The 16,065-nt window shown below is 41.4% G+C and overlaps 1 protein-coding gene across 1 annotated transcript; it reads right to left on the bottom strand.

The window, feature by feature from the left end:
• Positions 1-24: 24 nt before the first annotated feature.
• On the bottom strand, positions 25-9,902 carry LOC308082878 (uncharacterized protein). The gene is made up of 12 exons (XM_080424946.1): positions 9,869-9,902; positions 8,334-8,428; positions 8,042-8,089; positions 7,311-7,421; positions 4,730-4,863; positions 3,761-3,960; positions 3,531-3,636; positions 2,742-3,103; positions 2,386-2,576; positions 2,023-2,182; positions 874-1,041; positions 25-534 (listed from the first exon to the last, which is right to left on the bottom strand). Exons 6-11 carry the CDS (start codon positions 3,945-3,947, stop codon positions 878-880), a joined length of 1,170 nt encoding a protein of 389 aa, XP_080281072.1. The 5' UTR covers positions 3,948-3,960; positions 4,730-4,863; positions 7,311-7,421; positions 8,042-8,089; positions 8,334-8,428; positions 9,869-9,902; the 3' UTR covers positions 25-534; positions 874-877.
• Positions 9,903-16,065: the final 6,163 nt, after the last annotated feature.

Genomic DNA, 16,065 nt, shown 5'->3' on the forward strand with positions numbered 1-16,065 from the left:
TGTTTACATGCTAAAATAGTGACTTTGAGAGCTGTTTTACCATACAATGTAAGTCAATGGGGAGCATATTTTGAATTATCAATTTCTAATCAATGGAGCAATTTTTTTTTTCTTGCCCACCTTTGGAGTTACATCATGGCAAGGTAACTACACAACCCAAACCTCTACCAAAGTGGTCTTGCCCTTTAAAGCGAACAATTACAAAGTGAATTGTACCACAGTCGACTTTGCAAGTCCTTCAACACAGCCTCCTCGTCTGGCTTTTTCTTTCTCGTCAGTCACAGTGCAAGATCCGGGAGGGTGGGGGAGAGCGGGGAAGGTCTGGGAGCTGTACCGCATCAAACATCACTTTAAACCCCGGATTTAAGCTTAGACAAATAAAGGTCATATTGTCTCAAATGTCAAATGAAGACAGCTTCAGAAAAAAAAATAAAGTTCAGTTGAGGGCTCCAATATCCTCCATGCTCCTCCTTGCTGTTGCAGCTGTTTCACCAACGAATGCCTGTGTGGCACGAACCCCCCTCCAATAGTGTCCTGTGAAATAAGACAGGTACAACTCGTCAGTTATTTGAATTTGGTCTATACCCACAGACTCACAGATTTAATTTCTTTGCTAAATAGTTACTATATCGATTTTAAATGATTGAATCGTATCGTCATGAATAAACCAATATCGTGCCCAACTGCGCACAACTACTGTGGACTAGTGTAGACTAGGACAGACTCTGTCCAACTGGGTATCCCAGCTAAAATCAGGGGAATTATCTTTTAGTGTATCAGCTTTAGACGGTCCGACAGATACATAGTCAGATTGACAGACCGTCACATAGACAGACGGGCACTTCAGACAAGCACTTTTGGAACACGACTTACTTAATTAGCGTCTCTCGGCTTGTCTCTCGGCTCGTCTCTCGGCTTGTCTCTCGGCCCGGCGACTCCTTCCACCGTCTCGGTCTGGTGCAAGCTGCAGCCACCTTTTGACATACCCCTCGATTTGGCCATCAGATGCATCTGCGGTGCTTGTATTGCGGCGCACAGCTCCTTAAAGAACACACACACAAAAGAATAGGCAGGTTATGGCAATTCTCAAGAAAATCCTAATCTTATCGCTGCGAGCGTTTGTGTGCAGCCAGGGATGAAGTCAATTTGTGACCGGCGCAGATCAAAACATCTGACGCTTCCATGATGCACTGCATCGGATACGTTTCCTGTTGGCACCGTAACTCCCATGCTGGATGAGTGAGAACTTTCTCAAACTAAATGAGAATAAGACAGAGGTTCTCATAATCGGTTCTAGTGAGCAGAGAGAATCAATAATAAGTAGACTCGGTAACCTGGCTGAAGAAAGTAACACCTCAGTCAAGAACCTTGGGGTGATAATTGATTCTGAATTGAATATTAATACACACATTAATCATGTCACCAAGATTGCCTTCTTCCACCTTAGAAATATTGCGCAAATGAGAGACTATCTGTCGCTGAAAGATGCAAACACGCTGATCCACGCATTTGTCTTCTCTTTTTAACTACAACTAAGATGAGAGAACACATTACTCCAGCTTAGCTTCACTACACTGGCTCCGAGTTGTTTTTAGGATTGATTTTAAAATTATTTTACTTGTTTATAAAGCTCTCAATGGTCTAGCACCTTCGTATCTCTATGACTGTCTGTCTAGATTTGTTCCAAACCGCACCCTCAGGTCTTCTAGTGCTGACCTGCTCAATGTGCCTACAATGACATAAAAAATATGGTGAAGCAGCATTCTGCTTCTACGGACCGACGGCTTGGAATAAACTCCCATTACACCTACGCCTTTTTTTGGTCGTTTTCATGGTGAGGTTTTAAATGTTTTTAATGTTTTCATGTTTTTCTTTTTCTGCTCTGTAAAGCACTTTGCGCTGCATTTTCATGTCATGAAAGGTGCTATACAATTTATTTTTATTTATTTATATTATTAAGAAAGCAAATGCTTTAGAAAATTAATAAACTATATTACTATATTATATACTAAAACAACTTACTCAGGACAACATCCTTGATGGCAAGTGGCTCAAAGCCACTCTTCCCATTGATCCCTCTCCAGTTCATAGTCTTGGCCAGGTCAGTGGTCAATAGTTTTGCCATTATTCTCCACACGGTTTCCTTTACGGTCAAACCGCCAGCCAGCCCCAAAAACGTGATCTGAAAGACAAAATTGTTCATCGCAAATGTCACTATTGCAAATGTCGAACCGGGAACCTTTCGGGAACCCTCCATGTTCTGATGACGGCAACTCTACCCCTGAGCCATAAGGGAGGTCAATACTTTTTACAGGCATCCATATGACATCTTTAGTGAAATAGTAAAAAAAAAAAGAAGTGACATTGTGCGACAATTTCGCCTACCAGTCTCTCTTTGTTTTCCTGTGTAGCAATGCTCTCCTCAAGGTTCCTCAGATCATCCAGTGATTTCAAAGGAATGCCAAAAACCTCTGGCACCTCGGTTGGCTGATTAGAAGACCGTTGTAAATGTTGCAAAATCATTTGCTGGTTTTGCTTTATAATCTCAAGGGACGTTAAAACCTCACGTAGAACTGCTGTAAAATACAACACGACACACTTATCAAGTTAATATCTGAGATGTGGAAACACAGTGACATCACTACAATAAAAAAGCCTACAAAGCACTAAACACAAAGTTAAGGCTGGAGGTATTTGGTCACAGACAGAAATAATGGTCATAATTGCTGTCAGACACTTACGATCACACACAGGCGGGGTAGCGGTTGGCATGGCAGAGTTAGGACGGCTAGGCGTAGTCATCCCCAGGTTAGGACGGCGAGGAGTTGTCATCCCCGGGTTAGGACGGCTAGGCACAGTCATCCCCGGGTTAGGTCTGCGGAAACCTGGAGAAATGTCAGACTGATGGAAGGGTCTGGTCACGGTGGCAGCCGGAGTAGACACACGGGTGGTGGCCAGAGCAGGGATGGCTTGTCTGATGGCGACTGGAGCAGCAATGACTGGTGCAGGTGCCAAAGGAGATTGACCTCTGGTAGCTCTCCCTCTGGGTTGCTCATGACTGCTGGGTTGCTCTTCTTCACTACTCGAGTCAAGGATTCTAGGTCTATTAACAAAAATAGTGTTTTCATTACTAGCTATACAAGCAAGCAGTACTAAGACAAGTCTCTACTTCAGAAATGTTTTATCCAATACACAGAAGTGCACAAATTCTAAGTTAAGTTATCCGTTATTTATCCCCACAGGGAAAATCATCCTCTGCATTTGACCCATCCTCTACTTAACCTCACGTAGCCTGGCTTACTCATCTGCAAAGAGAAAAGCCTGGTCACGACCTAAGGCAGAGAGTGGCTAGAGAGGTGGGGCTTCCGCCGTGTGAATTTCTCCGGAAGTTGTCTTTTTTCAAAGTGCGGTGTTCCTGCAAATGTATTCCCTGCTGAAAAAAAGATCTGTTCTACTTCTCCCACTCATTCGGTTGTGCTTGCAATAAACAATATCCAAACAAAACATTGATTCTGACAAAGTTAGATTACCTTCGCTTCCTTTTTTTATGGGCTGGGCGATCGTCGTGCTCATCGTCAGTGAGATCCGAAGTAAGAAGGGCCCTTGGGAGCAGCAGCCGTGCCTCGTTATATGTATCTGAAAATAAAAGTTAACATTTAATTTACTAAACGCTGAAATCAATACTTTTCTCTGTTTATGGTTACCCATAAATTGAATGTGATTTGTGGTTGCCAACCATGAAATTATAATTAAAGCATACCTTTTGACGCCCTGATCCTGACCCTGTAAGCTGTCCAAGATTCCTCTGGAGGGTCTTCTCTCACTATGGCCCGGTCGCATCTGTCCCTGGAATCGTAGGGAGGCCAAAAGCTTTTTCCATCTTGCACCCATGAGGCTGGCACAACCTCCGTCCCTCCCTCGTCCAGGAATTCCACAATGTACCACATTGTGGAATATTATCTTCAAATTGAAAGGGATAAAAAATACAGAAATTTAACGTTTACAGAAAACACATTTTGACAGTATTATTGTATATACTGGGAACTAGGGCTATATCGACAACCATATTGTATCAGCCCATGCTGGGGGGTGTCACGATTTAGATTCTCAATCGAAATTCGTTCGAAAGGAGCATTCGATTTCGAACGTTGTACTTAAAAACAGGATCGCGATTCTCCCAGACCAGTGTTATTTCTGCCTTTCCACCCCACTTACATGAAGCCGAAATCCAAACAAACACTTCTATATATATATTCCAAACAAACACGAATAGATAGATAATCGATAATCGAGAATCGCAGTGACCTTAAAATGTAAAGTCAAATTGAATTTGGAGAATCGTGACACCCCTAGCCGATGTCAGTCATTTTAGCATTGGTGCTGCATCGTTAATATCGGTTATCGGTATCAGCCAAAATTTCCACAGCCCTGACATTGACATTTTCTGGGAAACTAAAGGTCAGATCATGATACCTATAAAGGACTATATATTTTCTTCACCCTGAATGCAACGCAGACACCCTTGAGTCTCTACGAGAATATAGAGCCATTTAACACTTATTGTAACACATATAAAATCCTAAAAATCGCCTACTGCAGTTTTAAGGCTTTAACATTTAAGCAGAAGGCTGAAACATCCGTTTTATACTGCTGGTGTCGGATTAAACCTTTTGAAACATTATCTATGTGTCCTGCCATTTCACCTGACTCTTCATGACAGGTAACTCACAGTTACTTGTCTTCTTGTTAACCTCCCGCTGCTTGGCGTGGGCGTTCAAGCTGAGATATGGGACACTCGCTCCACTCAGTTCTGTAGCGTGGCTTTCGGCTTGGAACACTTCAAGCTTGGTCCAGGTTCTGATTCTGCAGTTCAAAGGATATGCACGACTCCCATTTTCAGTGATGATAATAAGGTCTGATATCTTGTTATGGAAAATCCATCAGAGTCCAGGTCTAAATGTTCACTGTGGGCTTGTAACTAGTAACTAGCATTGTCCACCTAGCAATATCCAGGAAAAAGGTTAGGTGCCTCTTCGCTTTCTAACAGCTCCACACGTGTTACATATAATCCAGTGTATTCATCGTCCAGGCATCTGCATTAGTTCATGGCAGCTGTACCATGTTGGCTCAGTGTCTCTGTGAATTAGTCTCACCAGCTGTAGTCATTGGCAGCCAGACTATGCTAGCACTTGACAGAAATATATTTACACATTTTTCAGATTTCATATGGCCCAAAAGGATTGAGGACGTGCTCAAATTAATATGTTATGACAAATGGAGAAATGGCATGCCCACAAATTTGTTTCTGAATGGAAGGAGTACATACTTTGTCACAGTCTCATCCATCCTAATGCATTTTAGTTCCTGAGACAGGTCTGCAAGAAGGAACACTCCCAGTTGGCATGAATTTATCGGGTAGTCAAAGAAGCTTGAACAATGGGTAAACTCATTATACACCAAATATGGATCCTCATCAACCACAAAGATATTCCGGACGATGCCAACTGTACCGTTAGAACATATGCAGTTATCACCCGTGAATACCTTGACACAAAATTGTGGAAGACGAATCTCTTTGTACTGCATGGCTGCACATGTGATGTGCGATGGCAGCGGACCCTCACTGTGTGGCTTTCTGAATTTGCTTTCATTTTTATCTGAATAACAAACTGCATTGTCAGACTCTGACATTCGCCTCACAACTTGCGCAACTGGGAACTGGGGGCTGCGGACCATTTTCTTTATTTGACCAAGATAATTCTCAAAGGGAAACCCGGATATGTTGTCCAAACATTCTCCATGCTCTTTTACATCATCGCTGAGATGTGTAAGGCCGTGCACATTGTACACAAGATTTTCCCTGCCATAAAGCTGTCCAAAGTGTTCTGCAAAAGACACAAGCAAAGTTTGAGCAAAATCACTGAAGAGCACACACAGCTTTGGACATGCCAATAGCGATATGGCAACATATAACAACATGAAATTGTTGTAGACTGGTGTGCTAACGACATCAAGTAGTGCAACTGGCCCAGTATACAATAGAAATTGTCTGTATTCAGTTGCCTTCCATCTATGTCTCTCTTCAACAGATCTGGGCTTTCGAGCAAATTCATTGGGCATGTGACATTTGAAAGACAAAAGTCTTTCTGACAACAGATTTACTTTCACGGATGGCAAGCGGTAACTAAGACGGCCCTTGCTGCCTGCCCACAGCTCTAAGAGCTTTCTTGTGACTCCGAGGCAGACAAGATGCATATAATCATGGGGAAACATAGAAACCATTCCGATGCCAGTCTCTGTAAGTGGGGAGATGCCTCTGTGATGTTCCTCATCCAATTGAAGTCTGAAACTTTCATCTGTTCTAGCAGAGCTTTTGGTGTCTGGAAAAGTCATTCTGCCATCTACATGAAGCCCATGTATTGTGCACTTGTCACAGCCTGCATATCCAGTATGAGATTTTATAGCTTTTATATATGCTCGTGCAGGAGCATCACACATTACTGATGCAATTTTTATGAACAGTGTTTTTCCTTTAAATGTAAAGCCGGCTGCTACGATTTGTATCTCTGTCACTAGATCTCTCAAGTATTCTCTCAGAGGATGTGGTTTTGATCTTCCACTAAACAAGCCAATCAAGCAAGGTTTTTTTACACCAAATCCCTGCACTAACCCCAAAATTGGCCATAACTGGATACTTGAACTCTTAAAAAGAGGGAGCCCATCAAAATTTAGTTGTAGTTTGATTGTGTGCCGATCTGGAATTTTCGACCAAGTCTTGTTCAAGAAACATGACAGAGCATTTACAATCCCAAAGTAAAAGTAGGTACCACCCGCAACTTGTTTGATCACATAATTCCTGCTGGTACGGAGGAGTGTTTTAGCATCCTTAGGAAGGGATGGGTGGTGATGCCTCAACACTGACAACAAGGCAGTCAATGCAACCAGAGTGATACTATATTCCACGGCCCAGTTCATCAAGCTAGTAGCTAGAGTCGGCTGTTGAATTTCATCATCATCATCGCTCTCAACCCCATTTTCAAAGTCCCCCACTGTCTCAGGATAAACCTCTGCTGTGCATTCAGTGTCCATAAAATCCACTTCCTCTGAATCCTGACCACTGTGATCCCCATTTTCAACTTGATCACCACACTCAGCACCTTGTTCAACTAAATTAGGAAGTTGATGACCACTTTCCACAGGATCAGCACATTCAGCCGGTTCATCTATAGAGGTGTGAATATTTGCAGAATGTGGTTGTAGACGTGAATTGACTGCAGATCTCGCCTTTTTTCTCCGATTTGATGACTTACTGTACTCCGAGTAACGCTCAGTCATTATGGCCGACAGGTACAGAACAGACCCCGAATTTAAGACCCCGAAAATCTGCAGAAGTCCCTCAGATCACCACTCCCGGGAAAACACTGTAAACATGGAAAAATTGACTGACATACGTTGCAATGAAAACATTCAAATACACCACAAGTAGGTAACAATGGCTTTTTTTTAGGCATTCAAACTGGCCAGTGTGATCACCATTTCCATGCTTCGAAAACACCCCCTCATACAGACCAGTTTAAAATCTTTGTGAAACCAGTCCCACTGGGGTGAATTGTAGACTAGCACAAGATGGCTGCGACATGTGCAGTCGGGGTCCACCTGCTGTACCGACAGCCTGCGGTGCCGACGGTTCACAATGCCGATGGGGTCCGCTTAGAGAGCCTGTGATGCAGGGTTAGGATCCACTCAAGACCGCTGCCTGTGAAGTTAGGTTTAGGCTGAGGGTAGGGGTTAGAGGTGAGGCTCTGCCACCTGGGAGGTTAGGTTTAGGATGAGGGGTTAGTCTGCCCAAGGTAGCGAGCCATCGGCACTGCAGACTGTCGGCACCACGGCCCATTGGCACACAGATGCTGCCCCATGCAGTCACCGCTAGTATGAACAGTGCAAATCAGATAAAATCCATAGACCCTTCTCACTTCACTGCAAGAAAAATCTAAACCTAGGATCAAAGGGTACATTGAAATCTAAATGTGTACATACATACCAGCCAAAATGGGCCCAGGATCAGGTGCAGTCCCCACCAGAAGTGGACCTGGAAAGAGGGAGAGATTAGAACAAGCTAGGTTAACATTGATTAAACAGACAGAAAACCAAATTAACATGATTTTGCAAATGTATTTTAGTGAATTACTGAACTGTTGCATATCATTGGGTAAAGTAAATTTTGCCATGTTGGCTCGCATTTGAAAATGTCGCCTATGGGATTTAACATGGCCTTTTTGCTTAAATGCATAAAATAAGGTCTGTGGTTAATAAAAGAGTATGAACTTGCGAACCTGGATTCAGCAGGTTAACAAGGTTTTCCACAGTCACTTGGTAGGGTGGCGCTGTAAGCGGGCAAGGTTTTCCACAGTCACTTGGTAGGGTGGCGCTGGAAGCAGGCAAATTAAATTAGTGTTAGTGATATCACAAAATCACAGAAGTCAAACCTCATTTAGAGGCATTTTTTCCTTACTGCCAGCTGGAGTGGTTTTATCTGAGGACCATGTGCTTCACATGACGTCTCTATAACACGCCCCCCAAATACCTAGCAAGCATCTACAAGCTCACAACACTCACTAGCACACTGTAGATCTGCCATCAATAAAATAGAATTGATTCTATGACATTCAAAGTATACCATCTGTAAACATCTGAAGTCATCATTGTGAAGTCACCATATTATGGTGACTTCACAATGAACACAGCAGCAATCAGCCTGGCTGCTGCAACCTGCTACCTCCAGCATTATATGCAATTTAGAAACAGGTGGTACACAGGACACTTCCAAACTAATCACTTCCAAACAAAATCACATGCACAGCATTTCATAGAAAGTAGCTCATTTTTTTCTTTTTCTTTTAATCGAAACACTTTGCAGATAGAAAGAGGACCATTTAAGCTTTCATACAGCTACAATGTTGTTTAATACAATAAGATAGGACTTTTCTGTTTGGATGTATGGGCTGTCAATGGTTGGTGTTGCAACTCTGTTCAACATTCAATCGTTTGTCACTACCAAAAGCAGGAGTTAAATTTAAGTCCTACACACTTCATGACAAATAGTAACCTCACAAAGCACTGTAAATCTGCTATTAAAAGAAAACAAAAAACGCAAGAAATAGCCATCTACAAGCTCACACACTCTGATAGTTTGACATTGTAGGCTATAACACCAAATTATGCCATTAGGTTTAAACCATAAACACTGAGTGTATTAATATAAAGAGGAGAAACACTTACATATATGGGGCTAAAAGAGCCGATTTGCGAGCTCGTCAAACAACGTGGTTTGTGTTGGTGAAAAGCCTTGTGTCTATTCAACTTTTAATGCGTCCTATCCGGTCTAAAGCCCGCGTAATCAAGAACTGTATCCGGCCCCATTTTCACATACACATACACGCACGAACACATTCTATTTCCGTTTCCGATACTAGACAGGAAATAACCAAATAGGCCCCGTTTACAATACTTTGTACAGCGAACTAAACTATTAAACAAACAAAACTATCACAACACACAAGTTACGAGCCAACTCACGTCTACACCACTAAACCAATGTAATACACAAGTTCTCATTCACAACACGCACCGTGCCGTGCTACAGACAGAAATTCTGTGATTCGAGCTACCTATGCGACCAGCTATGCTAGCCAATGCTAGCGTTAGCATCATCCACGCAGCTGTAAATTTCAAACAAGTGAACCTTAAAATACTTTGCAAAAACTTCAGTAAATACTGGGGCATGCATATAAGATATCCGACGCTGCGGCCACAGTTCAGTTTAATTCTTAGAAGTTGTGTGAGTGATATGAATTATAGTCATTATTACCGTGCGAATGTCCGTCCGTCTTCTTAGCAGCAACCAACCAACACAGAATGCGCGCTCTGGGCTGACACGCTCTGACGTCATGACGCATGGATACGATACAAATCCCGCCTGTGTGTGTGTGTGTGTGTGTGTGTGTGTGTGTGTGTGTGTGATAATGATGATTATCACAATCATACTCATAACAATAATGATTATAATAACGATAATAGTAGTATGAACAATATATAATAATATGAATAAATGATAAACAATAATGATGTTGATTATAATAAATTGAGAGTATGTTTAAAAAATATATTTTATTTTGCACATCAAAAATATAAATAGTTTACTAATATACAGTTTATTTTTATGTTGTCCCATTTTAAAATAAATATCACATATTGAAGGAAATATCAATTAGTTAATACAGAGAATGGAAATCAAGTCTATTTAAATCTATTATTTTTATGTGCCAATCTGCCAGAAGTTGACCAAAATCGGGCCGATTGCACACATCCAAAACTGGGCCAAATCTGGCAAACAGATCTGGCCCAGATCTGGTTCACTTATGGCAAACCGAAGCCGACAGTCAGCCAGAACTGCCATAACTCAGCCGGAATCGGGCCGAGTCGGCTGGCTACCTGGGTTATAGGCTCTGATCTCACCTACCCTGTGATTATGGTTCATATGTAGCACCTGTGTCCTGTTTGCCACAGCCAATCCTTGTGTTGATTGTACTTTGGGTTCACCTGTCTAGGTCCCTGTCTATATATACCCCTATGTTTCCCAATGTTTTGGTAGTCGGTAATCCTGTTGGTGTGAGTTTGCGTTTGGAACCTTTAGTTTATTAAAGACATTTTTGAGTGACATGAATGAGTGAATGAATTAATAATTTATTCCGGTGCTTTACCATAACATGAATATATACTACAGTTTGGTTTACAAATACAGAGGTGGCACCGAAAAGGTGTAGGCTGAAGCCGGGGCTTATTAGGCCTACCCTATTTGAAGAGTAACTTAGTTACAAAACAAAATAAAACAAAGTTTTGAGTTTCACTGCTCTGCCTGCTATGTTGTCCTGAGCTTGAGTCCTGTTCTACCCTCACTCACACACCTTGACTCTTCCATGAGTAAACATTGTTAAACAAAGACAACGTAGATAGTTGAGCTGTAAAATGCCAAATTTAAATGTAAATGTCATTTACATACTGTAATTATCTTATGTCTAGGAAACTTAATGCAAGGATGTGAAGTTGCTTGATATAAGCTTTCAACAATAGTCTACTCACGCATTGTCTCCTGGTGATGGCATAATGTGGACCATGTAGACTTGATGATGAAAACTGGAGGACTATCAAAATGTGTGTTTAAGATTTTTTTTTATGTAATATCTGTTAGGCGCAAATGGGCATGGCCTATATATGGAGTTGCATCATGAATCATAATTTTTAGTCTCTGACCTGCGGTTCAAGAGTTATACAGTAGGCCAAAATGTAAAGTGGGCTGTTATATCGCCACCGTGAGGCTGATTTAAAAAATATATATGGTGATTGGTGTAAAAGTTTGCAAGCTCAGCTGCAGACAGACAGACAGACAGACAGACAGACACACACACGGTCAAAAATATAATCTTCCTTTGTTCTGGCGGAGAAAAAAGCAGTTATAGACTATAAAACATAAGGAATAAGCATTTTCAATGGGAATTTGTGTCAATAGATTAAACCATTAAGTTAGTGAGTCCTAGTTCAGAAAACATTGCCGTAATATGCCATAGTTATGCATTGTCGTTTTATGCCTTATGTAAAGCACTTTGAATTGCCTTTGTGTATTAAATATACTATACAAATCAACTGGTTTTGTATGTTATTAATGTGACACTGCGCTTTCAGAGGATATGTGTTACATATGTGTGAATAATTCCACAAGTTCCAGAGCAGCTGGTAAATACACAGGAAATATGCTGTTTACATATAGATGGAAAGACGGAGAAAAAAATAAACTATCAGATGTGTTTTAGACATCATGTTATACCCAACAGAGTGACTGTTCTTTGGAGAGGCTGCAGGCTTGACCTTTTCAGTATTCATCTCCGGATTGCATCTGCAGCCCTTAAACCAATCAAGACCATGGAATTTCCAGGTCAGCGCAACCACATCAAAGTAAAGGTCAGTATGGAGCATCCAGGGGTCGCCGATATCTAGCAGATGGCATATTGAGGGGAGAGACTTATCTACCTGGCAAATGGGACAGGTATTACCACACCCGGGTTTGAGTCAACTTCAATCAACTTCCTCACTAGCTTGGCTGGATGAGATAGCATGACCTTTCCTTTCTGAAACTTGCTGGTTCAGAATATGGCAACCTGAATTCAAATTGCAATCTGCATTGATGCAAATTCCAGTGATGAAAAACAAAAAAACTAAAACCCACTTTGCTGACAATGATAATTCAACACGGCTATATACTTTGGAAGACAAACATTATGTGACGCCTACAATATAATGGCAATAGAGGTGATTACTTACTATCTGAAATTAGCTGCATTATTTTTCAAGTAAATATACAGAAAGTATAGATTATTTACCGTCAATGTGCAGCCTCAGGAATAATATGATACTGTATGCCTGGTTTCAGTTTTGGATGCGCCAAGAAATGTTGGCTGAGCCATTACTTTTTTTTTGCACAATTCCATGTCTTCACGTCATTAACTTACAAGTAAAAGATAATGAGCAGCGAGGCGGTCATTATTGAATCATCCTGAAGGTATTTTTTTGTCAATTATGAGTGCTTCGCCATTCATTATCCCACTATTACAAGACATAAAGATATCAATAATGTGACACAGAACATGACACAAATGATGTATTGATTAAAATAATTGCTTCTGCTAAAGAAAATAGTCTGTGATTCTAAGTTGGCACAGGTAGAGTGAAGGAACCGATTATTAAAGCAACAAATTTAACTGACTTTTTTCTGTAGATTGATGGATCCAGATGCTCAGTCTATTGATTAGAAATCGATCCATAGCAATGGTCAGTTATTCATAGCAGAATAGACCGCAGAATGCCGTGATTGACTAAGTTGTGTAACAATAGAGCTCTATTCTTCTAAATATGACCGTTTGCCATATTGTCCAGGGAAGTGCATGACTGACTAAAATCATTTTAGGTTAATGTACTGTTCAAAGACTTTTCGCAGTTGGCCTTAAACAATGTCTCCTCGGCTGTGAAACTATGAACCGTGTTTGGAAGTAAGTTTTGTCCATGTTGACACGGTGAGTTTCTTAAATAGCGTGGTCGCTCGCAGCACAAGGTGGCACTTTAGCTTGCACTGATTGGTTACCTACTATATTATCCTCAGGGAAGATATTGCAGCTTACCTATCAGCATAAGCTTATCATCCTATCTGTACTTTTGCCACCCCTTCAGTCAGGGCAAATAAAGTATGTGATGTGTAATGTGTGTAGTATTCAAACTGCAGACCTGTGTGTTTACTCTCACTGACCGTTTCATCTCAGTGGGTGTTTTCCTACTGATATACCGCACAGAATCGAAGCAAGCCATCAGTAGCACTCACTGCATGGAGAACAAGACACAGGGAAAGAGATATTGGCATCATATGGAGAGACAGTTTTTCAAACCTTTTAGCAGCAATGATACAGCGGATACGATGCAAATACGATGCCCTGCCTGCACCAACATCTCTTGTTCTGTCTCTCCATTCCTGAGATATAATTAATTGTGACCTTGACGTTTGAACCGTTTGATTTTAAAGATACACATCTGTACCAGGAAGCCTGCTAATAATTCCCACCATGTTTAAATACAAGCCGCTCGAATTATTCTGTTCACAGAGGGACTTTGTATTTAGTGAGATGACAGATGGCAAAGGATTACATCAATTGATATACATTTCCACAAAAGATCCGACGCATCTTTCTACATCTCTAATTTCCCGAGATATGACAGGAAGGTAAGAAGGTAATCATTCCCACCAAGTTCCTTCCATTGTTATTTTGGTCAAACAACACACAAACAGCAGATTGCAATACTTAAACAGTATGTGCGTGCACACACACACACACACACACACACACACACACACACACACACACACACACACACACACACACACACACACACACACACACACACACACACACACACACACACACACACACACACACACACACACACACACACACACACACACACACACACACACACACACACACACACACACACACACACACACACACAGAGAGAGAGAGAAAGAAGAGGAGAGACAGAGAGAGTCGAGGATTAAGAGAGAACAGAAGAAAAGGCAGATTATGCCCTTGTTTGTGTTGGGAATGCTAAAGGTGGTGTTAGCCTTAAGGTTAATCAACCAGCCTTGTAAACAAAGGTTCATGGGATCAGATGTCTGGCCTGGCTGCTAAAATCTAGGAGGGGAAAAATCAATGTTGAAGTGCTCTGCTCACCCTTGGTAACTACTGACTAACTACTCTTGAGCAAGGCACTTGACCCAACTTTCCCCCCAGGGAAATGGCTGCTCAGTCCAATAGAAGAAGTCTTTGGTTGTAGTGGCTAAGTCTTGCTCCCCATGCATCTACCCCAAAATCCTGCTGCGATAAAAAGGTTTTAGTCAAACGTATGCTTTCCGTTCCGAGGACGCCTTCCGTTCTCAACTTCCAGGAGGCGTAGTTACAGACTATATAGCATTTGAAGATTGTGGAATAGTTGTCTGGCATCATCAACCAAAACAGTGAATTTGGTGCAAATAATGTCATGGCATGGCATGGTCTTAATGTAGCTGAATTATTTATATTTGGGCTAATCCAATCTGGAAACTCATTCGTTTTCATTTGGCCTCGGGGGGCACCACCTCCTTTTTTGTGTAGAAACAGGAACTCGGTTTGGCTCCTCCCCTTTCTTAGTCCACTTCCTCCCGGGTGCTTCTGCGTTTATTCCTACTAACAACAACATTTCATAGTTAGAGCAGTGGTGCTGACAGATTATGCTGTTAGTAGAATCTGTTTTGTGAGATTAGGGCTAATCTTGAGATTAGACATTACTAACTTTTTGTTACCACCCATTACTCAAATGCTATGGCACAACTAAAAAATATATTATTTGTACATGTTGTTATCAATTATTCCATATAAGTTGTACAACGTTAGAGAGACATAATTCATAATTCAGCCAATTGGTCATCATGGATTTGTAATAACTCTTCTGCTATATTTCCATATCATAGCGTTAATGACGCAACACTCTTTATGAGGCTTTTCGGCCTTGGCAGCGATAATAATAACAGTCTGATGGGTCTTAATAGGGGTGTGAACAGTTTGTGGCTGCACACAGACATTTGAAATGTTTATTTATGTCCACATGAACAGAAGAAGAATGCCTTGTACAAAGGACATAAACACTGCAAGTGCAGTCAGACAGAATAGGAAAACAGCCAGTTTCAAAGGGCATAGACTGCAGTACATTGTTACATACAATATAGTTGACATACTTGTCAGACACAGCAGACTTAAATCATGGATAAAGGAAACAACGCCTCTTCCAAATCGAGCGGCTTCCTATAATAGCTGATACTGAGCAATACTTTGCTTGGCCCTCCTTTTGGAGAGGCCGGCCATTTGTAAGCCCCTCACAACCAACTTGTGCACGTGCCCTATAGGCTACCAAAGATAAAAACTAAAAGTTTTCATCTGTAGCCTAGCTGTGAGATGGTCTGCTGTAGCTGTTGATATTTCAGCGCTTTGGTTAGAAAGGCTTCCTCCAAGCTGTAATCAAAAGTACAGCCGACCTCGAGAATGAACACCTCTGTATGGTTTTTATTTACAACGACATCAGGGGTGTTAGCTGTGATGTTAGAGAACACAGAATCATCATTACACAGGCTAAACATTCTCGGCTTCACAGTAGAATGCTTTTACATCATGATGGAGGACCTGAAAATAGAAGAGATATCTTTTGATATCAAATCCACTATTCTGTCATGCCTACTTATGTAGAGGCCTCTGTATACATGGCAACCATTTAAGATGTGGGACAGGGTTTCAGCTATTTGTTCATGACCATGCTAGAGAGGAGCATGATTTCCTGGAAACTAGATGGAGAGATTAAGTTTAGATGGTAAAACCTGTAATCTCGGTTTCAAAGTAAAGACAACAATGCGCTCTTCTATGGCAATTTTTCTTTAAA

Source organism: Gymnoscopelus braueri, assembly GCF_963280865.1.
Source record: "Gymnoscopelus braueri genome assembly, chromosome: 3".
Lineage (NCBI taxonomy): Eukaryota > Metazoa > Chordata > Actinopteri > Myctophiformes > Myctophidae > Gymnoscopelus > Gymnoscopelus braueri.